This window comes from Aulostomus chinensis, chromosome 9 (assembly GCF_037954235.1).
Source record: "Aulostomus chinensis isolate RoL2024-O1b breed Wild chromosome 9, RoL_Achi_v1.0, whole genome shotgun sequence".
Classification (NCBI taxonomy): Eukaryota; Metazoa; Chordata; class Actinopteri; order Syngnathiformes; family Aulostomidae; genus Aulostomus; species Aulostomus chinensis.
Genome location: NC_141328.1, coordinates 11119091 through 11146091, shown reverse-complemented (window position 1 = coordinate 11146091; position 27001 = coordinate 11119091). Strand labels below are relative to the sequence as shown.

The 27001-nt window shown below is 40.4% G+C and overlaps 1 protein-coding gene across 10 annotated transcripts in view; it reads left to right on the top strand.

The window, feature by feature from the left end:
• dnah12 (dynein, axonemal, heavy chain 12) overlaps positions 1–27001 on the top strand; it is a 35387-nt gene that overhangs the window by 6864 nt on the left and 1522 nt on the right. For 8 of the 10 annotated variants that reach the window (XM_086213767.1, XM_086213769.1, XM_086213766.1 and 5 more), the window contains 57 exons: positions 3037–3230; positions 3310–3547; positions 3641–3826; positions 3912–4112; positions 4226–4420; positions 4918–5039; positions 5111–5246; positions 5325–5471; positions 6161–6280; positions 6455–6611; positions 6711–6883; positions 7005–7157; positions 7262–7501; positions 7752–7997; positions 8088–8207; positions 8290–8399; positions 8474–8657; positions 9002–9142; positions 9261–9344; positions 9506–9694; positions 9816–9935; positions 10084–10272; positions 10350–10501; positions 10640–10778; positions 10905–11071; positions 11200–11455; positions 11568–11864; positions 12072–12250; positions 12463–12655; positions 12804–12965; positions 13050–13244; positions 13454–13587; positions 13674–13836; positions 14866–14946; positions 15257–15433; positions 15506–15637; positions 15743–15832; positions 15911–16051; positions 16132–16373; positions 16460–16607; positions 16718–16863; positions 16959–17173; positions 17266–17458; positions 17953–18145; positions 18229–18401; positions 19318–19458; positions 19591–19749; positions 19854–20149; positions 20238–20491; positions 20575–20715; positions 20805–20942; positions 22809–23042; positions 24103–24291; positions 24613–24716; positions 24810–25014; positions 25171–25308; positions 25396–25487. In XM_086213767.1, coding sequence (XP_086069893.1) covers positions 3037–3230; positions 3310–3547; positions 3641–3826; positions 3912–4112; positions 4226–4420; positions 4918–5039; positions 5111–5246; positions 5325–5471; positions 6161–6280; positions 6455–6611; positions 6711–6883; positions 7005–7157; positions 7262–7501; positions 7752–7997; positions 8088–8207; positions 8290–8399; positions 8474–8657; positions 9002–9142; positions 9261–9344; positions 9506–9694; positions 9816–9935; positions 10084–10272; positions 10350–10501; positions 10640–10778; positions 10905–11071; positions 11200–11455; positions 11568–11864; positions 12072–12250; positions 12463–12655; positions 12804–12965; positions 13050–13244; positions 13454–13587; positions 13674–13836; positions 14866–14946; positions 15257–15433; positions 15506–15637; positions 15743–15832; positions 15911–16051; positions 16132–16373; positions 16460–16607; positions 16718–16863; positions 16959–17173; positions 17266–17458; positions 17953–18145; positions 18229–18401; positions 19318–19458; positions 19591–19749; positions 19854–20149; positions 20238–20491; positions 20575–20715; positions 20805–20942; positions 22809–23042; positions 24103–24291; positions 24613–24716; positions 24810–25014; positions 25171–25308; positions 25396–25487 — 9704 coding nt within the window. The remainder of the gene's footprint in view (positions 1–3036; positions 3231–3309; positions 3548–3640; positions 3827–3911; positions 4113–4225; positions 4421–4917; positions 5040–5110; positions 5247–5324; positions 5472–6160; positions 6281–6454; positions 6612–6710; positions 6884–7004; positions 7158–7261; positions 7502–7751; positions 7998–8087; positions 8208–8289; positions 8400–8473; positions 8658–9001; positions 9143–9260; positions 9345–9505; positions 9695–9815; positions 9936–10083; positions 10273–10349; positions 10502–10639; positions 10779–10904; positions 11072–11199; positions 11456–11567; positions 11865–12071; positions 12251–12462; positions 12656–12803; positions 12966–13049; positions 13245–13453; positions 13588–13673; positions 13837–14865; positions 14947–15256; positions 15434–15505; positions 15638–15742; positions 15833–15910; positions 16052–16131; positions 16374–16459; positions 16608–16717; positions 16864–16958; positions 17174–17265; positions 17459–17952; positions 18146–18228; positions 18402–19317; positions 19459–19590; positions 19750–19853; positions 20150–20237; positions 20492–20574; positions 20716–20804; positions 20943–22808; positions 23043–24102; positions 24292–24612; positions 24717–24809; positions 25015–25170; positions 25309–25395; positions 25488–27001) is intronic. The other 2 variants (XM_086213768.1, XM_086213771.1) reach the window with 2 other exon arrangements.

The following is a 27001-nucleotide window of genomic DNA, read 5'->3' as shown; positions in this document are numbered from 1 at the left end:
CATTCACCATCAAGCATGTTGTGACCTTAGTATCATCAGAGAGACATCTTCACAGAGCCATCAAGATCCACCAGTCACTCATCTCCAGGCACCATGAGGGACTAAGGTCTTGACAACCATTTGCCATCTTTTAGAAAGAATGCCCCTTTCACTCCTCTTGAAGCAGGACTGCTTGTGAAATTGATAAATTGCCACTGAGATGGATCCAACACCCTGAGCATCTATGAGACCCGGTGAGCCACAAAAGTTCTAAATCTTACAGTCTCATTCCTGATGTACGTTAATACAGAGGTACTATCTGTCCAAAAAAGTTGCATCTGCAGCACCTTTCTCCACATCTCATCCATCTGACCTTCAACCATGGCAGCTGTCAGCTCCATACAAGGTAGGGTAATTGGTTTCAATGAGGTGACTATGGCTTTTCCCTTTATGAAGGCAGAGTGCACTTGTCCATGAATGTTGTGCAATCACAAGTAAGTCACTATTCCACTTTCACTGGCATCTACAAAATGCTACTGACATCTACAAAATGCTGCTTCCCCCAAATCCTCTGGTTTCAATCATCTGTTACCTTAAAGAAACCTCACGCTGACAGAGCTCCTTCAGCCAACTTGTCCATTCTTTTGCAACTGAGGCTGGTACAGCATCTTGCCAGCCAAGTTCCTTTCTGCATAAGTCTTGGAGGATCCTTTTGGCAAATAGAACTGTAGGTGCAAAGATTCATAAGGTGTCTAAGATCAAACTGACTGTGAATAGGATTCCTCCTCTGGTCAAGGGTCTGTCTTTGATCATGATCTTAACACACCACTATATATATATATATATATATATATATATGTGTGTGTGTGTGTGTGTGTGTGTGTGTGTGTGTGTGTATATCTCCGATAGTCTTTACACCGGAAGTATGTCATTGTTCAAGTCCAGATCCCTTACCTCCTCAGCTCAGAGACACCTTTTGCAGTCTTTACTTGTGGCCAATGCATTCTCTTAAGAATGAAATATTCTCGTTATGCGCTTTTCTCTATTTTCAATCCACGTTCTGTTTTTCTTTCTACTGTTCCAATGTTGGTAGCACAAATGCTGTCCTTTGCCGTGGAATGAAGTCGAAACTTTGAATTCCTCACACCCTTTGTTGTTGCAACTGAGGGAGCATCCTGTATATTGCTGAACAATGAACCACTTGCGATCTTCACTTGTCTTTAAGTGAAATCAACAATATCAGTAAACATTGCTCTCCAGCAACATCTTGCCTACAACTCAGAGGTCAAAGTTCTCAAACTGGCTCTGTGTCTGTAAGGTACCTCTTTGATGACAGTTAGCATGTTGGTGGACATATCCAACTCATTCAACCTCTCCCATGGTGTTGCAACACATGCTCAAAAAGAGACTGTATGCCTGAAAAGATCTTAAACCTTTTGCTTTTATTGGCTGTCATGAAAGAGCCTTTTCCATGTTGTTATGGCACTAACACAACTGTTGTCTCGTTTTGTTTTTCCAAGACTGTAATAATGTGACTCAGATCATTGCTGCTTAGCTCCACTGCTGCACCATGCTCTGGTTGTTGCTGAAACTGGAGAGGACTGAACTGTTAGGGCTTTGATGACTCTTGTCCTCAAAGCATCTTGATAAGCCAAGTTGTGGTGAAAATCCCAGTCTGTATGTTTCACTTTAGGTTTTGCTCCAAAGGTACAGTATGTGGGCCCTGCTGATTGGACTTGTTATCCTCCTCTCTCAACATGAGTACATGCCATCCAATTTAGCAGATGTATCACTTGCTACACAAGATCCTTCAGTGCCTGTATTTCCACTTCATGTTCAAGATGCTTCTTCCTTTTCCTTAGTTGTTCCTCTTGTTCTTTCTTTTTGTCAATCAGAGCAGCCATGTCTGCTTCAGCTTTGATATGTGCTGAAATGATTGTAGAGAGACTGGGCCTGGTTCTAGCAGAGCAACACCCACCAGACCCTCTGTTTCTGATGTTTGATACACTATCACTCAGTTGACTTAATCTTGTATTACAGAAGAGTCAACATTTTTCTAGAGTGCTCTGAGACATTGGGTTTCCATTTCATCATGTAAATTAAGTATGTGAGATGATCCTGGTCATGTTATGGGGATGATATCATCATGATGAGCAGTGGTATGCATTTTTCTTCAAGTTTCAGATACCCATTGCTTTATATTCTCAATAAATCCATTGTTGCGTTTGAGAGCATTTGTGAACCAATGGTTTTAATTATCTTGTTTGTCTTCAGGAAGAATATGAGTCACAGATTCATTCAACCATTTGAATGAAGTTATCCAATTGAGCTTGTGCTTGTGGGGCATTGTCATGACATTGCATGTGCTCCTGGACCTAGAATCGTTTTAATTGTTTGGCTGCCGCTCTCTCTGCATTTTCAATTTTATTCACCAAAGACTTTGTCCAATCATTTGAGAGCTACTGACATCAAATTGCCATTTCTTGTGGGGAAAAGAATGCATCAGATCATAGAACACACAATTAGCCATCAAACAACTAACCATCAAACATCCAGAACAGCTTGGCAGGCTACAGCCAGCAACCCCAACGCCAGCAAACAAGCCGCACATAACCAATAGACCAGCAGTGGCAACAGTGTTACACTGTGTTCCATGTCATAAGCAATGTCCACAACTTATTAATAATGTGTAAAAACAAATCTTACACAGCACCCACAAAGTTACTACATACCACTGCCGCTGCTGCTGTTGCTGTGTGATTGCATCCTGCTCTTCCTTTTGTAGCAGAAATGAATGAACCGCTGTCTCACCTACAATAGTGCAGTCATTAATATAAGCTCAGAAACATTCAGAAAATACAGGAGTCTTACTTATTACTCCAACACCCAGATTAAACAAAGTTAGAATTAAGAATTAAATTGGCTTACAGGAGGATTTTGTAAAGAAGGATTTACGAGGCACTATGTTGTTATGGATAAGAACAAGAGTACTCTGATGCATTTATGTTTTGGGTATACACTTGAGAGGTAATTGTCTTGTTATTTCTTTTTCGGCAGTATGTGTCAGATGTCAGAGCTGTTCAAAAAATCCTCCAAGAGACAGAGGAGGCAATCATTGACATTAACAAAGAAGAGGCCTTTTATAAACTGGACCAGACATGTTATCCAGAAGCTGCAGTTGTAAGAGCAAGTGTTGAGCCATACCAGAAGCTGTTTGGACTTGTATTGAATTGGCAGCGCACAGAGAGCAGGTCTGATTTCAGTTTGATTGGAACTGTGAATGAATTAAAAAAAGGTCTGGTGATAACCTTATATTTTCTTTGTGTAAAGATGGATGGATGGTTCCTTCCAGGATCTTAATAGTGAGAGCATGGATGTAAAAGTGGATGAGTTCTTTAGGGAGATCTCCAAGATGCAGAAGCTTCTCCAACAGAAACAGAGCAAGGTTGAGCATGAGATGGAGACCTTTGCTGGGAGGATGAGTCTGCAACATGGAGAGGAAAGCAAGCAGGAGAGTCCCACAACAATTTTGTGTTCCACCATAATGGATCAAATAAACATGTTCAAGGTATTGTGTAAATATTATTTGAAAAGATGCTCATGAATTTCGGTCTTGTGTTATCATTCATTACCATTATGTGGCTTGGATTTGTGTCAACAGGACTATATCCCTGTAGTGTCCATCTTGTGCAATCCAGGAATCAGAGCTCGCCACTGGGACCAGATGTCAGAGATTGTTGGGTATGATCTCACCCCTGACTCTGACACGACACTACGCAAAGTTCTCAAGCAAAATCTGGAGCCTTACCTGGAAGCATTTGTGTCCATCAGCACGGCTTCTAATAAAGTGAGGACTTTAGATATAGTGTTTCATCAGTTTCAGTATTAAATCTCTGTTTAAAACTATAGTCCCCCATTATGTGTCTCTATAGGAATTTTCCCTGGAGAAGGCCATGCAAACTATGGTGAAAGTTTGGGATGGTGTTTCTTTTAACCATCAAACATACAGGGAGACTGGGGTGTCAATTCTGACAGCTCTTGATGAGATTCAAACAATGCTGGATGACCAGATAGTGAAGACGCAGACTATGAGGGGCTCACCGTTCATTCAACCCTTTGAAAATGAGATCAAAGTCAGTTTAAATTTTTTATACTTCATGATAACAAAAACTTTTAATGGATAGTTGCTCTTTTAGCTGCCTGCATAAAGTGTTACAGAGATTTAAGTATTTGTTCTGTAATTTAGCAATGGGAGGAGCGTCTGCTTCTCATCCAGGAAATTATCGATGAGTGGCTAAAGGTGCAGGCTCAGTGGCTCTACCTAGAGCCCATCTTCTCCTCTCCAGACATCATGCAGCAGATCCCAGAAGAGGGGCGTCTCTTCCAAACCGTTGACAGAAATTGGAGGGAGGTCATGAAGCACTGTGTTAAGGACGCCAAGGTAGTTGTCAACAAAAAAAAACTCATTCACCTTTGGGGGAAATTTGTTTGGAAATATAGAAAATCTGGCGGCATGGTGGCGCCATGGTTAGCACTGTCACCTCACAGCAAGAAGGTTTGAGTCCCAGCTCGGGCACAGGATCTTTCTGTGTGGAGTTTGCATGTTCTCCCTGTGCCTGTGTGGGTTCTTTCCGAGTATTCTGGCTTCTTCCCACCGTCCAAAGACAAGCAATTGGGGACTAGGCTGATTGGATGCTCTAAATTGACTGTAGGTATGACTGTGAGTGTGAATGGTTGTCAGTCTATTTGTGTTGGCCCTGCAATGGGCTGGCGACCTGTCCAGGGTGAACCCCACCTCTTGCCCGAAAGCCAGTGATATAGGCTCCAGCCCTCCCGCAACCCTTAACAGGAATAAGCGGAAGAAAATGGAATGGAATGGAATATTGAAAATCTGACTGAAACACATTTTGGATTAACTGTGGTGGCTTGTAACTGTAGGTTCTGCCAGCTACCTCACTGCCTGGTTTGCTAGAGAAACTTCAAGATTCCAACAGCCTCCTGGATAGCATCATGAAAGGACTGAATGCTTATCTCGAGACAAAGCGTTTATTTTTTCCAAGGTAAATTGAATGATTTAGCAGTGTTCATATTCTCCAATTAGATGTTAAGATCATTTTGATGCTACTGGTAGGTTCTTCTTTTTGTCCAATGATGAAATGTTGGAGATTTTGTGTGAGACCAAGGACCCACTGCGAGTTCAACCCCATCTCAAGAAGTGCTTTGAGGGTATTTCCAAACTAGATTTCCTGCCCAATCTTGACATCCAGGTAAGAGCCACACATATTCTATTTTTTACTCATCTTAAAGGTAGATGACTCAACTAAATTGCATCCATTCCTTGCTAGGCTATGTATAGTAGTGAAGGGGAGCGTGTTGAGCTAATCCAGCATATTCCCACCTCTGATGCCCAAGGAGCTGTGGAGAAGTGGCTGGTGCAGGTGGAAAATACAATGCTTCGCAGTGTCAGAGATGTAGTGTTTTGTTCCAGGAAGGTGAGATCACTTTTTTTCACAGAACTGTGATTTCTTAACTTATACTAATACATACAGTATATTTTCCATTGATAATGGATAATTTAAGGTTTTTAAACTCAACACTCAAAAATGGATGTACGAGACATGAACAGTTCTGTACTAATGGGAATACTTGAAAAATGTTCCTTTAAAGGTACATTGTATCTCCGAGGTACAATAATAGTCTTCAGATGGCAAGAAGTGCACCTTTTGATGAACATAAAGGGCCCTATCTTACACCAGTGCAAAGCAAAACACAATATTTCACAATTGGGACACAGTAGGCAAAACTATCTCATACCTAAGCTGCCATTTTTGACAGATCTGCAAGATGACTGATGCAAAGGACCTTGGTCTCGGGGGGGACTTTCTTATTGGTTAGCTGCATGTTCACCGAAAACACACCTATGAATTAATGAAGGCACATATAGTATACACAGCTTATAGGTGAATCCCTCAGCATCACCAGCAGTGCAGCTGGTATCCCCCATGCACCTGTCACAGGAAACACAAGGTGCAATTGGATCTGCCTTGAGTGTATTAAAGCCATTTTATCTTGTGCTTCCCATCTGCACTCAGATGAGTTTAAGATCTGCCCTAAGTGTAAAAAGTGAATTGTTGTTACACAATTGCCTTCAAAAGAAAGCTGAACATGGTTGTACTGAAAGGCATATGCTGAGACCCCGCGGAGCCAGTGGGTGATGGAGTGGCCGGGACAGGTGGTACTCTGTACCTCCCAAATGTTCTGGACCTTTGAAGTGCATAAAGCCATCAGAACAGGGGCCCATGTAAGTTTTATGTTTTTTGTTTCAAAATTTTGCAATACTTTCCCCCTGAAAATGTAAATTATTACATAGAGATACAGAGAGGTAATCTGTATGGGCTGTGTTAGGCATGACACCTTGACAGTTTCACTTTGGGAACAAAAAATAAAATCTATGTTCTGCCTTTGTTTTCTTTAGGGATTAAATATCTATCACCAGCAACTCAACAATCAGCTGAATAACATTGTGGTGCTTGTGAGAGGGAAACTGTCCAAACAAACACGGATCACTTTAGGTGCACTGGTTACAATTGATGTCCACGCCAGGGATGTAGTCATGGAGCTAATTGAAAAAGGTACAGTACACCACGGTGTTCAATATAATAGAGAATTTTTATCACTACAGATGCAGAAAGTAATGCTTGTAAAGTAAAATAAATTTCCATGTATAATAGGTGTATCAGATGAAACAGACTTCCATTGGCTAGCTCAGCTTCGATACTACTGGAGCGATGACAATGTCTGTGTTCAAATAATAAATTGTGATATTAAGTATGCCTATGAGTACCTGGGGAACTCTCCACGTCTGGTCATCACCCCACTTACAGACAGATGCTACAGAACCCTGGTAAAAAAATAGATTGAAAAAAAAAACCCTACTTAAACATGAATGTGACTTTTTTTATTGCAGTAATGCTGAGTAATCTGACATTTAACCATCAAATTCCAATGCCCTCCCTCTGGTATAGATTGGGGCTTTCAACCTAAATTTGGGAGGTGCACCTGAGGGTCCAGCTGGGACAGGAAAGACAGAGACCATCAAAGATCTAGCCAAAGCTCTAGCTGTGCAGTGTGTGGTCTTCAACTGTTCTGATGGACTGGATTACCTCGCAATGGGCAAAGTAAAGCAAGCATGAAATGTCAAACCTCTATTCATATTTCTAACATTACTGTTAAATTACAAAATGTATTCAATATTAACATGTACACTGGTGCAATCTCATAGTTTTTCAAAGGTTTGGCTTCATCTGGTGCCTGGGCGTGCTTCGATGAGTTCAACCGTATTGAGCTTGAGGTGCTGTCTGTGGTGGCCCAGCAGTTACTCTGTATCCAGAGGGCCATTGAGAGGAAGTTGGAGTACTTTGACTTTGAAGGGACCCTGCTCAAACTCAACCCCAACTGTTTTGTGTCTATAACTATGAACCCAGGCTATGCAGGACGCTCAGAACTCCCAGACAACCTAAAGGTCCTTGAATTTTTTTTATCAGATAATGTGAATTGACATTTGATTGATTTGATATTGATTTGATGGATTAAAAACATATTCATGTGACACTGATCCTTCAAGTGTCCTTTCTAATATCTGATTATCCAAAATTTGACACACACTGTGCTTTTATATACCTTCTTTATGATGTAACACACTAAAAAGCAATGTGTCAATGTTCATTAACTTAAGATTTTCTTAAATTTGTTAATTTGTCTGTGTTCTTCAGGTGTTGTTCCGCTCAGTAGCGATGATGGTCCCAAACTATACATTAATAGCAGAGATCTCACTGTATTCATATGGATTCCTCAATGCCAAGCCTCTTTCAGTAAAGATCATCATGACCTACAGGCTCTGTTCAGAACAACTTTCATCTCAGTTCCATTATGATTATGGCATGAGGGCTGTCAAAGCTGTTCTTGTGGCTGCAGGAAACCTCAAACTCAAGTATCCTGATGAGAATGAGGATATACTGGTATTTCAACTGAAATGAATGTTTTTGCACAATGTTGTGGACTTCTTTGGTTTGTTAGCCTGAAGTTTTTTTCTGTCACCTTTTTCCCAGCTTCTGAGGTCCATAAAAGATGTTAATGAGCCCAAGTTTCTTCCACATGATCTTCCGCTGTTCAATGGAATCGTCAGCGATTTGTTCCCCGGAATTTCACTTCCTGAGGCAGACTATCAGGTCAGATCTAACAATGTACACATATTAATATTAAATATTTCACTGGAGACTACAATCTGTGTTTTATGCATTTCTTCTGCAGTTGTTTCTGAAAGCTGCTGCAGAGTGCTGTAAAAATCACAATGTACAGCCAACAAAGTTCTTCTCACATAAGATGATCCAAACATATGAGATGATGATTGTCAGGCACGGGTATGTTTTATCTAAATAAACATGTAGCCAAAAAAATTGGGATAACGTGTGAAGATTTTTTTTTTTTATATTAGGTTCATGCTGGTGGGAGACCCATTCGCAGGAAAGACGAAAGTGTTGCATGTTCTAGCTGACACACTGACAACCATGAATGAGAGAGGATATGGTGATGAACAGAAGGTCATCTTCAGGACATTGAATCCAAAATCTATTACCATGGGACAGCTCTTTGGACAGTTTGACCCAGTTTCACACGAGGTAGTACTGTGCTTCTGATCCTGATGTTTCTATACTCATTGTATCACAAGTTGGGTTTGAATCCAAATATAAAACATGCTTTAACCACATTGCTGTAAAACTGTTAAAAAGAAAATGCTATGTCTATCCTCTCTCCTGTGCTCATGCCCATTTCCCTTTTAGTGTGCAATATATGTGCAATACTTAAACTGTATAATACTCTTGTTACAACTACTGTGCTTTGTAAATAGTGAATTATTTCTCAATGTGCATAAAAATGCTTGATGGATCCTCTGAAGGAGTTATGTCAACAGGTACCCATGTCTTCCTCTCCTATTCTGTTCTCATTATTTCCCCATAATTAGTGGACAGATGGGCTTGTGGCCAACACATTTCGTGAGTTTGCATCGGCTAATACGCCAGACCGTAAATGGGTGGTGTTTGATGGTCCCATAGATACACTGTGGATTGAGAGCATGAACACTGTGCTAGATGACAACAAAAAGGTACATAACAGACAGTAAAGATATTTGATATTTTCCGATTTCAGAGTTTGGTGCAACATTAATACATTTTTTTCCTCATTCTAAAAAAGATTTTTATTGTTTTGCACCTCCTCCACAGTTATGTCTGATGAGTGGTGAAATTATTCAGATGTCCAGTGAGATGAGTCTGATTTTTGAAGCAATGGACCTATCACAAGCCTCTGTAAGTTAAGTTTTTGGAGTCAAATGCAATGTTTGTTTGATTAATAATTGCTCGTATGTTAATTATGTTTAGACTATTAGACAACTTAAACCTGAACAGCTTAACTGTGCTTGATATGATCTTGAATGTTTGAGATATTTGGTTATTTTGTGCCACTGTAGCCTGCCACAGTCAGTCGATGTGGTATGATCTACATGGACCCATCCTTGCTGGGCTGGGAGCCCTTAGTGATCTCCTGGATGAACAGTCTTCCCAATGTGATGCAGAGCCCAGAAACCCGCACCTTACTTCTTGAGCTCTTCCACTGGGTGCTGCCTCCTGCCTTCAGGTTGCTACGTAAACACTGCAGAGTGAGTGTTGCTTGAATGAACCACAGTCAGATATCAGTAAAACAGTAATTGCTGATGTTGACACTCATTTATATATAAAAAAAACATGTTTTGTCAGCCTGGATCACACTTTTGTTTACAGGAGGTTGTTGCCACCAGCAACTGCAATATAGTGGTGTCCTTATGTCGATTGTTTGGAATGCTGCTCGCTGAACCCTTAAAAATGGATCGTGGTGATAGAAATGTTCGCACTTGGATCATGGTAAAAGGACTTCACTTACTTTGCTATAAATTTAAATCCTTTTCAAGACTTTTGTTTAGAGCTGCACTTATTTGTGTTTTATATTTGCACTTTGCATTTGACATTATTTTTGTATGACACTTCCTCTTCTCTGTTATTCTCAATGCAGGCAGCCTTTACCTTCTCCCTGGTGTGGTCTCTGGGTGGCATCTTGGATGCAAACAGCAGAGAGACGTTTAGTGAGTTCATCAAGGTGATTTTGTCTGGAAAGAACGAAGATCATCCAGTTCCTGCTACTGTGGGGAAATGGGAGTGTCCGATAGATGAGAAAGGCCCGGTGTATGACTTCTTCTATGAGGTACCTAGTCATCACATGACTATGATGGGTTTCGCTTGAGTTTAAGTGTGAAAATCATGCTTACATTTCTGGTACAGTTTAAAGGAAAAGGCAAATGGATTCACTGGAATGATGCCATCAAAGATGTCAACCTGGGTGACAAAAATACTAAAGTCCAGGAGATCATTGTTCACACCATTGACACAGTTCGCTATAGTTACCTCATGGACCTTTGTATCAGATATGGAGTGTGAGTATTCCAGTTGGTCACAGTGGCATAGATAAACAAATGCCACATTTCATATGTGACAAAAATATTGTCTGACTTAAGCCTGTGCCACATATAAATGATTTGTATTTATTTAAACAAAACTTATTCTCTCATCAGGCCCTTTCTGCTTGCGGGTCCTACTGGCACTGGAAAGTCAGTCTATGTAAAGGAGAAACTAATGAATGATCTGGACAAAGAGCACTATCTACCTTTCTTCCTTAATTTTTCAGCCCAAACTAGTGCCAACCAAACGCAGGTCAGCATCTGACTAGAATTTTCACAAAAGAAAAAAATGACATGATTTATCTTAGCTGTGAAAAAAATGCAAAATTATGCATGTTTTTTTTTGTTTGTTTTTTTTGGTTTTTTTTACATCCTCTAGAATATCATTATGTCCAGGTTAGATAAGAGAAGAAAGGGGGTGTTTGGACCACCTATGGGAAAGAAATGTATCCTCTTTGTGGATGATCTCAATATGCCAGCACTGGAACAGTTTGGAGCACAGCCTCCTGTGGAGCTTCTTCGGCAGTACATCGACCATGGACACTGGTAATAAATCTGACACCATTAGTTGACAGATTGATACTAAAACAAGAGAGGGAAGATGTTGGAAAGGACAAAATGAACTGACATAAGCTTAAGCATTGTCACTGATCTGAGTTTATCTGCTCTGGCAGGTATGGCTTGAAGCTTACTTCGAAGATCACGCTTGTCGACCTCCAGCTCATCTCAGCTATGTGTCCTCCTGGTGGTGGAAGGAATGCTGTGACATCTCGCTTCCTTCGGCACTTCAACATTTTTTGTATAAATGCCTTTAGTGATGACACCATGGTTCGCATCTTCTCCACTGTGGTAGCGTTCTATCTCAAAATCAATGAATTTCCATCTGAATATTTCACCGTTGGTACCCAAATAGTGACAGCAACAATGGAAGTGAGTTCTCATGAGAGATACATGCATTTATCCATGTGTCAGATGCTTATCTATCATTTATTTTCTTCTCCAATGCTGCTGTTTTAAAATTGTGTGCTTTTGATTCTTCAAGGTTTATAAGAAAGCCATGGAAAACTTGCTCCCTACTCCAGCCAAGTCTCACTACACCTTCAACCTGCGAGATTTCTCACGCGTTATTCAGGGCTGTCTTTTGTTGAGGAAGGAAACTGTGGAGAACAAGAACACTCTGATTCGCTTATTTGTCCATGAAGTCTTCCGCGTCTACTACGACCGTCTTGTAGATGACGAAGATCGAGCATGGCTCTACCAGCTGATGAACAGTATCCTCAAAGAGCACTTTAAAGAGTCTTTTGATCAGGTGTTTGATGACTTGAAAAAAGGCAAGAATGTAAGTTGTGATTTGGTTATGTTTACTATGCAGTTATTTGATTTATTATTTAAGACAGCAGATTTACAGTATAGACACAGGAAAGAGGAGCTGGTTTGGCCTTTTTATTTATTGCTGCCCAAGATATTTTTTTGGCTTCTGTTTTATTCTAGGTTCAGAAAAACTTACAGGAAACTCACTTCATTTAACATGTGCTTGCATTTTCAGCTGGTTGAAGAAGACATGCAGAAATTACTGTTTGGTGATTACATGAGCCTCGACCTGGAGGATGAGGAACGCTTGTATGCTGAAGTGCCCTCCATGGAGCAATTTGCTGAGGTGGTGGAGTCACGTCTTCATGAATACAACCAGATTCACAAGAATCATATGAATCTTGTCATCTTCGGGTAAATTGCTTGGGTATCAATAGAGCTGATTCAATGACATGAGCTGCACAAATAGCATTTTCATGAAATTAATTATTAAGTAGAATGGCACTTAAAGTCTGAATTTATATCCAGTGGCAAGACATTTTCTTATCTTGAGAAAGATAAGATAAGATATATGGAATGCACATTTATGTACACAGTTTTTACCTGGAAATGTTCTGACATTGTAGCTATGTCTTGGAGCACCTGTCCCGAATCAGCCGTGTGTTGAAGCAACCTGGAGGGAATGCCCTGCTAGTAGGCGTGGGAGGGAGTGGACGCCAGTCCATCACACGTCTGGCCACATTCATGGCTCACATGACCATTTTCCAGCCTGAGGTCTCGAAGAGCTATGGCTTGACTGAATGGAGAAATGACCTTAAGGTCTGCTTTACAATTCACAGCCATCTGTCCTCCAAATATATAGTATTCTTTTCATATTATTTTCATCTCTGGCTGTGATTCCTTCACAATGTCTTCATAACTTACTAAGTTCTAATACCCTGTCTCCTTCCCTTTTCTGATATTGTAGATGCTGCTGAAAAATACAGGGGTGAAAGGTCAAAAAACTGTATTCTTGCTAACTGATGCTCAGATCAAAGATGAGGCTTTTCTAGCAGACCTGGACAGTGTCTTGAATACAGGGGAAGTGCCCAATCTGTTTGCCATTGATGAGAAACAAGAGATCATGGAGGTAGGATATTAGATATTGTGACCTTGTGTAAAGCCCATATCCATATATAGTTAGCATTAATCATACTTTGTCTTCTTTCTCCAGTCAGTACGACCCATTGCCCAGGCTAGTAATAAAAATGTGGAGTTGAGCCCTTTGACACTGTTTGCCTTCTTTGTGGCACGCTGTAAGCAGAACTTGCACATAGTTGTGGCCTTCAGTCCAATTGGGGATGCTTTTCGAAATCGGCTGCGTCAGTTCCCGTCTCTTATCAACTGCTGCACCATTGACTGGTTCCAGGTACTTAGCAAGCATGATAACTTGTGTTGTGTATTCTTCCATAGGACAACTAAATACACTCTACATGTCTTTGTGTCATTCAGTAAGCCACCTGGACACACGGGTTAGCTCATAGAAACTATTCCTGGCAGTGTCAGTAGTGTCAGATTGCATGCTCCTATGTTTGTTTCTATACTCACTTTTATGTTCATCTCTCTCTGACCTGACAGCCCTGGCCAAAGGAGGCTCTTGAGCGTGTTGCCCATTCTCTCCTGAAAACACTGGAAATGCATGCAATTGAGAGGCAGGAGGTCATACCCATCTGCATAACATTCCATACCTCTGCCAAACAGCTCTCACAGAGGTATAACATGAGAACACATAAAACATGTATTATCAAAGGAAATGTACACTTAGACGCTATTAATTAGATTGTTCTTGTGTACTCAGATTCCTCTCTGAGCTAGGTCGGCACAATTATGTTACACCCACATCCTATCTGGAGCTGATTGCAGCTTTCCGTCTGCTCCTCACTCAAAAAAGAGACGCTGTCATGAGGGCTAAACAGAGGTACACTAATGGTCTGGACAAACTAGCATTTGCTGAATCTCAGGTATACAGAGCACATTTCCCCTTAAGTTTCTAATTATTACAGTTGTGTTCAAAATAATAGCAATGTGTTTGAAAATGTGAGAAAAGCTCAAAATCCTTATAATAATATTTATTTCCATGCACTGGCAACACTGCAAATTATGTTCAAAATCAAAACATGAAGAAAAATGTATAAATTTTTTAAATTACTTTTCAGAAAATTAAGAAAAGTGAATGATTGCTATATGAGTGTTCAAAAAATGGCAGTGTCTGCCTTTATCCTTGCAAACTCAAATATTTACTGTATGAACTGCAAAGTTTTTAGGATTTAGTCTTCCTATGAATCACTGACCTAATATTTAGTTGTATAACCACTGTTTCTGGGCACTGCTTCACATCTGTGTTGCATGGAGTTAACGAACTTTCTGTGAACAGGTATTCCAGCCCAGGATGATTTGACATCATTCCACAATTCCTCTGCATTTCTTGGTTTTGCCTCAGAAACAGTATTTTTGATGTCATGCCACATGTTTTCTATCAGATTAAGGTCCAGGGATTGGGCTGGCTTTTGTTTGTTGGTCTGTAACCAAGATACTGCTTGCTTACTGGTGTGTTGTGGTTGTTGTCTTGTTGAAACACCCATTTCAAGAGCATTTCCTTTTCAGCATAAGGCAACATGACCTTTTCAAGTATTTTGATATATGCAAATTGATCCGTGATCCCTCTATTTTTTTCACAGAATGAATGATCTCACTAATTGAACTCCACACTGCTATTATTTTGAACATGACCCTTTCAATTAAGTATTCAGTTACACGGACTCAGGAACATGCATTTCATAAATGTTGTGTCTGTTGGTTTTCTATGATTCTACTACATATTCTGATAAATTGTTTGACATGTAATAATATAATTTCTACCAAAAACAGTGATTGATCTGGTTAGTCATGTTGGACTGCGATTATTTTGAACACAACTGTATGTATTTTTTAATCAACAAATGTAAATATGAAATACCTTTGCCAAACCTATTATAAGAATATCTCTCTAGGTTAGTGAGATGAAGAAGGAACAAGTACAATTACAGCCCAAACTGGAACAAGCAAAAATTGACAACATCAAAATGATGAAGGTGAATATATCTTACCTGTCAAAACGTAAACATGGTGTAAGAATAATCTATGTAAATAGTAATTAAGTAAAATTTGTTTATACAGCACCTTTCACAGACACAAAATCATAAAGTGCTTCACAGCAATAAATAAAAACATGAAATAAACACAATAAAAACATAACTGCTGGCAGGCAACAGCAGCAACAGTCCCTTTTAGGCAAAGTGCCAAAATTAACACAGGGCAGCCTATTTAGGGACTGTCAGAACCAAAAGCCTAATTAAGAGTACACCATATACTCTATATATGAATTGATGTGATGACTTTCAGGTTATTGAAGAGGAGTCTGTAGAGGTGGAAGCCAAAAGTAATGTTGTGCGAGTAGATGAGAAAGCAGCATCTATCAAAGCTGATGAAGCTCAAACTCTAAAGAATGAGTGTGAGAGGGAGTTGGCTGAGGCCACCCCTGCCCTGGAGGAGGCCCTATCAGCTTTGGACACTTTGAAGGTGAGTACCATCTGAAATCAGATCACTGCAGTTCAGAAAGCTGAGTAAGTTGTGCTTTCTTCTTCATTGAAGCCCTCTGATGTCACAATTATGAAGTCGATGAAAAACCCACCACCCGGAGTGAAGCTGGTGATGGAAGCTTTGTGTGTAATGAAGGGTATAAAGCCTGATAAGAAAACCAGTCCTGCTGGAACTGGACAAAAGGTTGGTTTTTAAATAAATTATATCTACTACTTATTTTTGTGTCTAAAACACTAATTAAATGTTATAATAAAAACAAAAATCCCAGTATTTTGTTTTAATGCATAGGTTCTGGACTACTGGGGTCCGAGTAAGAAGCTACTGGGTGACATGAACTTTTTAAGAGATCTTAGTGATTATGACAAGGACAATATTCCTGTGAGTGTCAAAAAACATAATTTTTAATATATTCAGAGGAGAGAACTGTAGTTTATCTTTTTTATTTCTCCATTACAGGTTCCTGTGATGCAAAAAATACGCAGTGAGTACATGACTAATTCTGACTTTGACCCTAGTGTCGTGGCCAAGGCCTCTACAGCAGCAGAGGGCCTTTGTAAGTGGATTAAAGCAATGGAGGTGTATGACAGGGTGGCAAAGGTGCATGGGCTTTTTTTCTCTTGACATGCCCTCCGAATATACATGCTTGCTTCCATTTATACTTTGATCTGTGTATATAGGTTGTTGCTCCTAAAAAAGCTGATCTAATTGAGGCCCAGAAGTGTTTGGCTGAAACCATGTCCCTGCTGGATCAGAAGAGATCTGAGCTAAGGGAGGTTGAGGACCGTTTGGCATCCCTTCAGAAAAACTTTGAAGAGAAGACAGAAAAGAAATCCAAATTGGAGCTCCAGGTTGATGTGTGCTCTAGGAAGTTGGAGAGAGCTGAGAAACTCATTGGTGGTCTGGGTGGAGAGAAGGCCAGGTGATATATAAGACACAGGTCCTAATTTTCTGTAATTAAAAGGATTACAATGTGCCATTAACAAAAAAAACAAAATGTCTGCTTAGATGGCAAAAGGCAGCTGATGATCTGCAGAACACGTTTGACAACTTGACTGGGGATGTTCTTATCTCTGCTGGTGTCATCACCTACCTTGGGGCTTTCACTGCTGCTTTCAGACAGGACTGCACCAAATTATGGACCAAACTGTGTCAAGTAACCATCCTCTTTTTCTTATTTAAATTCTTTTCCCTGCTCTATTTGAATTTAGTCATATTCATTGGCTTCAAATCTTTGTTTTTACCTGCCCTTACGTATATCTCTAGTCTAAGAATATTCCAACATCAGACAGCTTCTCTCTGAGTAAGACCCTGGGAGATCCCATTATGATTAGGACCTGGAACATTGCCGGCCTTCCCAGTGACACCTTCTCGATCGACAATGGTGTTATTGTCAGTAATTCACGTAGATGGTGAGTCTGTATTGTGGAAATGTCTTGATACCAGAGTTGCTTAAGTTGTGTTCTTCATTTTAAGATCCACCTAATGTATTTATGTTTTCTTTTAGGCCCCTGATGATAGACCCTCAGGGTCAGGCCAACAGGTGGATAAGGACTTTAGAGAAAGACAACAACTTGAGTGTAGTCAAACTAACAGATGGGGACTATATGAGAGTGTTAGAAAACTGCATTCAATTTGGAACACCCTTGCTGCTGGAAAATGTAGGAGAAGAGTTGGATCCTTCACTGGAACCTTTGCTTCTCAAACAAATTTTCAAACAAGGTGCTGGGAAAGTGAGAGGGATGCCAAAGAGCCGTCTCAGATTTAAATAAGGTTACTTGGGAAAATCTAAATTTTTATTTTTTTCCACTAAGGTGGAGTGGATTGCATCCGGCTGGGGGAGAGTGTGGTTGAGTACTCATGTGATTTCTGGTTCTACATCACCACTAAGCTGAGGAACCCCCACTATTTACCAGAGCTCGCCACCAAGGTGTCCTTGCTCAATTTTATGATAACTCCAGAGGGTTTGGAGGACCAACTGCTGGGGATTGTGGTTGCCAAGGAGAGGTAGCTCTCATAAAAAAAGTTTTTATAGGTTTCCTCAGAAATGTATGATGGATTACAAAGAATTTCTTTTTTACTAAAGCCTGTTCTAAAGTACAATTTCCCTAATTGGGCATTTTGTAGGGGTAGTAATATGTATTGTTTGATATGTTCTCAAAAGATTCACTTTAATTCAAAATGTCAAGTTTATTCTCAGAATTTTGTCTTACTCTTGAAATGCTCAATGAAAACAAATTTTTCCTCAACTGAATTAGTTTGACTTTATTTCTGGCATTTCATTTTTTTTTCCTCAACATCTGCTCTTTTGTCTTCAAGTGCATAATGGAAAAAAGTCTGTCTGATTTAAAACTTGTGGCATTTTGTTTTTTTACTCAGCATTTTTACTTCTTTCTTTAAGTTAATAATGAAAAACCATCCTAATTTCCCTGGTTCTAATATTCCTTGTACATGCATTTTCACTTCAGTAAAACATTATTTAAACTTCGTCTGCTTCATAGGCCAGAGCTAGAAGAGGAGAGAAATGCACTAATTTTGCAGTCAGCGGGAAATGTCAGGCAGCTGAAAGAAATTGAGGACAAGATCCTTGAGACACTGCAGTCATCTGAAGGAAATATCTTGGAGGATGAGAGTGCCATTCAGATTCTAGACTCAGCAAAGATCATGTCCAATGAGATAACTAAGAAACAACAGGTATGCATTGTCACAATATGTAATTTAGATGGTGAATAAGATAGGTGTTATATATGATTTTCTTCTGGTTATGTGTTTCCCAGATTGCAGAGAAGACGGAGATCAAGATAGCAGAGTCTAGAGAAGGTTACAGAGTCATTGCTGAGCACTCCTCTATCTTGTTCTTCAGCATTGCTGACCTGACAAACATAGACCCTATGTACCAGTACTCCCTCAGCTGGTTTGTCAACCTCTTTGTAAAATCTATCCAAGACAGGTTAGTGATTACCATGATTTAAACTGTCAACCAAAAAAACAATGAAATATTTTCACAGACAATGTAATCGGATATTGGAACAGGAAGCACAAACAAACTGCAACTTTCTTGATTATATTACGTGTTATTTGTTCTGCTTGTCTTTGTAATACTCTCCCTGACCCTCAAAGACACTAAAGATTATTTGCACTTTTAAAAAAGGATTGAAACCTTCCTCTTTAACAGAGCTTTCTCCCTTCAGCCTTGGTTCTATTGCTCTATGGCAGGGATTTGCAAGCTTCCACTAGAGGGTGTGCAAGATAAGAAATGTGATGGCGGTTTGGAGGGTTTTTAAGTGGAATTTTCCCACATAATAAAGACTTAAATAAACATTTCCTTTGTAAAATTCCAAACCAGGGCAGCACAGTGACACAGGAAGAAGGTTCCGGGTTCAAGCCCCGATCGAGCACGGGATCTGTCTGTGTGGAGTTTGCATGTTCTGGGGTGTGCAGCCAAAAACTTATGGGAACTGCTGCTCGATGGGATATTTTTTGTTGTTATCGTCTTTTTTAACTGTGCTATTGTGTGTATGTTTATTAATTGTTGTGCTTATGCTGCTGTTTTACCCTGTGGCACTATGACATTTAGTTCAATTGCAAAGTTTTTTACAAATAATATGTTCTTATTCTTCATACAAGAAGCCATTGTAAACACTCAGTATAGTCTTCACCCTTTGCCTTAAGCACTGTGGCTGGTCGAGGGTAGAAACTGAACTCTTTATTTAGTCTGTAATCTTTCTTTTAGATTTGGGATATCCTGAGTAAAAGACTAATGCAGCACTGTGACATTTAATGTAAAACTTAAGCATGTGCCAATGTTCATTTTGTGACTTGGTCTGTGTTAATTTGAAACTTCTGTTGTTTTGTCTTTCATGTAGTAACAAGTCCAAGATCCTAGGAAAGAGACTTAGTTACCTCATTGATCGCTTCACATATAACCTGTACAGCAATGTCTGTCGGTCTCTGTTTGAAAAAGATAAACTCCTCTTCTCCTTTCTTTTGTGCTGCAATCTACTTCTGTAAGTTATACTCACTTGGATATAGTGATTAATCTAATTAGGTTTGTAGCAATAGATACCATCTTTTGTACATATACATTTTTTAGAGATGAATTTTATGTTCTTTTATATTCTATTGATATTTTGATTCAGGGGGAAAAAGGAGATTCAATACTCTGAGTTCATGTTCTTGTTGACTGGAGGAGTGGGATTGCAGAATACTATTGCTAACCCTGATCCTAGCTGGCTGCAGGACAAGAGCTGGGATGAGCTTTGTAGAGCCAGTAATCTGGCTGGTTTACAAGGAATCAAGTAACAAAAATTCAAATATTTTTCATCATTGTCTCTTGTATAATGCTATACTTTGTTCTCTTTGAGTAATAATATTTTTGACCAAAGTGTAATTTCTTCCACAGAGATGCTTTGATCAAAAGCCCAGGAGACTTCAAGCCTATTTATGACAGCAAAGAGCCATGGAAAACTCCTCTGCCCTCACCTTGGAGTGAAAAACTCAATGGACTGCAGAAGATGATCATTGTTCGTTGTCTTAGACCTGATAAGATAGTGCCAGCTATGAATAAATATGTAAGTGATGAACTGGGGAAGAGATATGTACAGCCCCCTCCCTTTGACCTGAGGAAGAGCTACCTGGACTCCAGTGCCACCATCCCACTGGTGTTTGTGTTGTCTCCCGGAGCTGATCCCATGACCAGTAAGTCCCACTGTCCCAATATTACACTTTCAAGGCTTATATAATTCTCACTGTGACAATATGTATGAATAACTATATTGCTCAACAGGCTTAATGAAGTTTGCAAAGGACAACAACATGATAGGTGACAAATTCCAGTCCATCTCACTGGGGCAGGGCCAAGGTCCCATCGCTGCAAAAATGATATCCTCAGCCATGGCCAAAGGGACATGGTTGTGTTTGCAGAACTGTCACTTGGCTGTTTCCTGGATGAACACCCTTGAGAAGATCTGTGAGGAACTCAGTTTTCAAACATGCAACACAGACTTTCGCCTTTGGCTCACAAGCTACCCTTCACCCAAGGTAAAACACGACAGGTTTAGTCTGAACCTAAAAGTTTGAGCTTTCATCTAATTATTGACCCTAAACTATCTTTCTGATATCAGTTTCCAGTGGCCATTCTGCAAAATGGTGTTAAAATGACTAACGAGCCACCTACTGGACTTCGACTAAACATACTAAAGTCTTATTCATCAGATCCTATTTCAGACCCAGGCTTCTTTAGTAACTGCCCCAAGAAGGAGTTGGTAAGCTGGGGGGGCAGCCAAAATATTATATCTTTAATTGATAAATCCAAGGTCTCTACATAATGCAGACTCTCTGATTTCTCCATTAGGTTTGGGAGAAGCTCTTGTATGGCTTGTGCTTCTTCCATGCTCTTATTCAGGAGAGGAAGAAGTATGGTCCTCTGGGCTGGAATATTCCATATGGCTTCAATGAGTCTGACCTGCATATAAGCATCAAGCAGCTACAGGTATTAAATTTCTACAGAGACAGAGTGCAATGTGCCATATTTTGAAAACCACGGTCACCAGAAGGGAAAACAACCCAAGCTATATTATGCAACCAAGGGCTGAAACTAGGAGCACTCAGATTGATCTCAGCGCTGATCATAATTAGATCAGCCTTATTGAAACAGCCGGTCAGATGATACTAAATATAAGAGACAACTGTGTTGTGACAGCTGAGTCTCCTTTGAGTTTATTAAAGGTGTTTAAAAAGTGACATTGCTATTTGCAAGGTGTGTTCAAGGGAAAAGGAAAGATAACACCAAAAACCTCATTAGACTTTTAAAGGTTGGTCTCATTAATGAACTTAAGAGAGTGATGTTATGCTACAGCACTGTTGAAATCTGTCCCAAGCATAGCCCACTGGAAGTATTTCAGATGTGTTTTACTCCCATGTTACCATAACTTGCTCAGAGCTGTTAATTTGGGCCTTTTTCTTTTGGTGTATGTGTTTATATCATGTTTACTTAAAGTAGTTACATTGTGTTTTTTTCTGTCTGATTCAGCAATTAGGAGTCTGCACATGGTGTTTTATTTCAAAGATTGACTGAATTCACTATATCATTCATGTAGGGAATTCCTGTCTAGCTCAATAGGGTCTGTGCAGCTTGCTGTGCCCTCTGTTTAAGTTAGACTTGCTGCTTTTTCTACACAGAACCGATGAGTACAGATGTGTCAAGCCAATGCACCTTGTTGCACTTCTCATGTAATCAGATGTGTTGTCAAGAGTAACTGCATTTTTTAGAGAGTTAGAGTTAGAGTCTGTTCTGAAAGACATTAAAATCAATCAGCTTCACAAGTGACACTTACAGTATGGTTGTCCAAAAGTGTTGGAAGCCTTTAGGGCTTACTTCAAACAATAATTTGGATAGCCTTTTGTTGTTAATGCAGTATTAATATCTGCTGTAGTTGGAGTAAATGGAAAAATGTTCTATCTATGGAAATTGATCTTTTTTTATTTGGTAAATCTAAGTTGTGCTTTGCACATTTAGCATTTTCCTTCAATTTACTCTGTCCTGTGATTTAATTTGTTTAATTCCCCAGGAAAACTAACTTTGCTGACTAAGCTGTAAAATATTAACCAAGCATAGGCTTAGGCATAGGCTAGAGAAAGAGAGAGAGAGAGAGAGAGAGAGAGAGAGAGAGAGAGAGAGAGAGAGAGAGGAGGTGCTGCAATGCCTGCCATTAAAAAACAGTTGTCAGTTTCTCATTTATTAATTTCAATACTTAAACCACAATGTGAAGAACATTAAAACATTAAATATTACTTAATGATAAAAAAAATTATAACAAACCTAGTGATTAGCATTGGCAGGTATTGCTTTCTGTGATCTGTGATCGGCTGCAAAAATCCTGATTGGAGCTCCTTTAACTGAAAAGCCCAATATGATAAATGAAAGATCCAATTATCAAGCTGAAAACATCAGATTTCACCATATCACTAGAATATTAAGGTTATCAGCTGTTTGAAAGCTAAATGCACTGTATTAATACAGTGGTTTTGTACGTTAATTGCAAAGTGTATAATAATGTTGTCAATCATTAGCAGTTACACAGACCGAGTTCATCATTCAGCTGTGTGTTAGCCAACATACAGCTTGAAATTTTATTCATTAATGACAAAATGCTCATTGCTCACATTGGTTTACTGAGTGTCATGTTAATGTAGTCCTGCTGAATTGACAATGATAGACCTCCATGCAATAAAAAGTCAGTGTACAGCAACTCACTCTTTTCCCCTCCCCTTAGGGCTGGATATAAATATACTCTGTCTATGGCCATCTCGTTCCTTTAATGTCTAAAGTGCAATTCATTTTTATTTTCCTCTGTAGTTATTTGTGAATGAATATGAGGAGGTGCCCTTTGAAGCTATGACTTACCTGACTGGTGAGTGCAACTATGGTGGCCGTGTAACTGATGACTGGGATAGGAGACTCCTCCTGACCTTGTTGGCGGACTTCTACAACAAGGACGTCATTGAGAAATATCCCTACCAGTTCTCACCAAGTGGTGAATACAATGCCCCTCCTAAAACTGTGTATGAGGATTACATTGAATTTATCAAGGTGAGGCCATTTTAAATTTTCCATCCATCCATCCATCCAATTTCTTTCGCTTATCCTGTTAAGGGTCACGGGGGGGCTAGAGCCTATCCCAGCGGCTTTCAGGCGAGGCAAAGCAAGGCAAGGCAAGGCAATTTTATTTGTATAGCCCGTTTTCACAAACAGTTTGTCTCAAAGGGCTTCACATGGCATCATAACAACATCCTCAGCCCTTAGACCCTCACATCGACTGAGGAAAAACTCCATAGAAAACCCTTTTAACAGGGAAAAATCTGAGAAACCTCAGGGTGAGCAACAGAGGAGGGATCCCTCACCCAGGACGGACAGACGTGCAGTAGATGTTGTTACAGACAAGAAAACAGTTTACAATGCAGAATGTGAGAAACACGGAAATGTTAATAACAGCTGAAGAAGGAAGCATCTGGAAGGGGAGGCAGGGAGAGCAAGCCAGCTTGATGGGGGACTGGATGGCAGACTGGTTCATGGAAGGGGAGCGCAGGCCGGTGTAACAGTAGGGACTGGGGGGGGGGGGTGATGCAGGCGTCGGTTGGGGCTCTGGTGGATCTGTGGAAACACAGAGAGACTGCGAGACACCAAGGCCAAACTACAAAGTGCAACAAGTAGTGGTAATGACAGTTCCAAAAATGTGCAGGGAGGAGAGGAGGGGGGGGGGGGGGGGCGAGAAGCAGGGTTCACCCTGGAAAGGTCGCCAGTCCATCGCAGGGCCAACACATATAGACAGACAACCATTCACACTCACAGTCATACCTAGGGTCAATTTAGAGTATCCAATTAGCTTAGTCCCTATTTGCATGCCTTTGGACTGTGGGAGGAAGCCAGAGTACCAGGAGAGAACCCACACAGGAACAGGGAGAACATGCAGACTCCACACAGAAAGATCCCGTGCCTGAGCCGGGACTGAAACCCGGAACCTTCTTGCTGTGAGGCGACAGTGCGAACCACTGCACCACTGTGCTGCCCATTTGAGATTATATACACCACAATTGTATTTTTTTTTTCTAATGACTTCCAACTGAGTAGCAATACTTTTCTTGCATTGTAGGGACTTCCTCTGAGCCAGGACCCAGAGGTTTTTGGAATGCATGAAAATGTAGACATCACTAAAGATCTTCAGCAGACTAAACTGATGTTTGATTCACTGCTGTCCACTAATGGAGGAGGTGTTAAGGGAGGGGCTAGCTCTGGGAGTGACAACGCCCTGTCCGACATAGTGAACGACATCCTTTCTAAGGTATAATCATTTTTTTATTTTTTTATTTTAATGACTTAAACTGAACTACATTTTTATTTCAGGTGATTTTAAGAAGGTTTCGCCATCTATTAAATTTTCTGTGTGAATGTTAGTTTATTATAGTTAATAACTGAGGCAGTATTATTATTAATTGTGTTTTTAGAATACATTTATGAAAGACTGGGGTAATTCTTTAGAAGAGAACACATGTGGTACCAGTACAAATGCATCCCTCTTCTTGTGTCAATTTTTATCTTTACCTTGATCATAGTCTGTTTTGTGCATTATTAATTTATTAATAGTTTTGTGTATGTCCCCTAGCTTCCAACTAATTTTGACACAGAAGCAGCTCTCTTGAAGTTCCCTGTGCTGAATGAGGAAAGTATGAACACTGTGCTTGTCCAAGAGATGGAGCGCTACAACACGTATGTGCAAACAAGCTCAACATAGACAACACATTATAACCTGTCCTATTTAAACAATTCAAACCCTCAACACCTTTTTCCCCACTCTTACAGATTGTGTACTGTGATACGTGTAAGTCTACAGAACCTGCTGAAGGCCCTCAAGGGTTTGGTGGTAATGGATACTGAGCTGGAGGCAATTGCAGGGAGTCTGATGGTGGGGAAGTTTCCAGAGAAATGGGCAAAGCGTTCGTACCCAAGCCTCAAGCCCTTGGGAAGCTACATTACTAACTTAATCTCCAGGTTCAAGTTTTTACAGGTGAGACCAGCTTACACTTATATTCTATTTGTTTGAAAATAGGAGTTTCCCCTGTTTTAAGTTTGAAAGAATATTGTGTTTATGATTATGATTCCTTTTGAGTTTTTTTGTATTGTTACTCCACCTATATTTTACTTGGATTCTGTGTGCCTTTAGGGTTGGTTTGATGGCAGTCAACCCTGCGTGTTTTGGGTCTCTGGCTTCTTCTTCCCCCAAGCCTTTCTTACTGGGGCTATGCAGAATTATGCCAGGAAATATCGTGTCCCAATTGACCTGCTAAGCTTTGATTTTGAGGTTAATAGACCCACTATTTCCACCTCAAAAAATGTCTTAAAGCTGTAAGAGTATAATGATTGTGATTTTGGGATGTTTTTCCCATAGGTTCTTCCTATTGATGAATCAGACACACAACCTGAAGATGGGGTTTACATAAATGGATTGTTTCTTGATGGAGCTCAATGGGACAAAGAAAGGTACTGTCATTTATACTAGCGCTACTTTCGCATAAAGATATTATTATAGTGAAGTGCATGAAGAATTGATAATCCTGACAGTGATCGGTAACAGTTAGGTTAGATGCTTTTCCTTCCTGCATTACTTCTTTGTGACTCCAGAACACATGGCTTCAAGCTAATGGAGACCAACTGCAATAGTACTGACCAGTACTATGTATTCAGGTGTATGCTAATAATCCTGGAGGTGTTTGTTTTAGTTCAAATTAAAGCATTTGTGGAGTGTTGGGCATCCATCCATCCATCCATCCATTTTCTACCGCTTACCCTGATAAGGGTCACGGGGTGCTGGAGCATCTCCCAGCAGCCTTCAGGCAAGAGGTGGGGTTCACCCTGGATTGGCCGTCTGTCCATCACAGGGCCAACACATATAGACAGACAACCATTCACACTGTCATGACCTGGCTCAACGGTCACAACAAAAAGGGAGACCACACCATGGTAACATTACAAACAAAGGTATTTATTAAACCAAATTACACCAAATCAAGCCAAATTACAATTACAAAGGAATTATTTATAAAATGAGATGGAAAATCAGCAGGATCAGTAGTGTAGTGTGTGTGGATGGGTGTGTAGAGTGCATGTGTGCTGGTGTTGTCTGTGTGAACAAAACAAAATGGAAATCAAACCATCATAACCAAACAAACCAACAGAACCCACACAGTGTGCCTGGAGGAGAAGAGAGAGAAGCTGAGTGACTGCAGGGGCCTTAAATCACCTCAGCCACACAGAGCCCAGGTATGCTGAGGAAATCACTGCACCTGCAGGAGAGATACCCACCAGCCAACACACATGCGCTGCGTCCGAATTGCCAAGTAGGTCAGATTGTAGGTCGCAGAGTAGGTCTTAGGCTGTCCGAAACCACAACTGGTGCGAGTAGCAACCTACTTCACAACTTAAATTCCAGCCTAAACACGCCCACATTGTAGGTTGGTTCAGGTGCATCCTATGGAGCAACCTATGGCCCACAATGCACCGCGGACTTCTTCTTCATTCCTTAAAAACGTGTGGACTCACAAGCCAAGTTTGCGCCACCAACAGTTTCCCATTCTTATGCAACACGACCATTTATAGTCATTGTTGATGACTAAAGGCGTGTTCACACCAAACGCGACGTGTGTGAACACACCTTGACAGGTGCGTTAATGAGCTTAATTATAGAGAATTAATGAAGGGTGCGCTCAGAGTGGAGTGCAGTACCACAGTCAGGCCAGCAGGTGGGGCTTTCGTTGGTGCTGTCTGACTAATTGCGGTATCTGTGCTCTGCCAGCAGAGGTCGTGCTTCACCACCAATCTTCTAGGGTGTCTGAATGGTGCCGCCGTGTTTAGGTTGTAGAAGTAGGCTGTAGCAGTAGGTTGTAGCAGTAGGACGTAGGTTGCCACTTGGCAATTCGGACGCAGCCACAGACAGACACAGATGACACAGGCCCTATAAATGTTCGTGTTGCATAAGAATGGGAGACTGTTGGTGG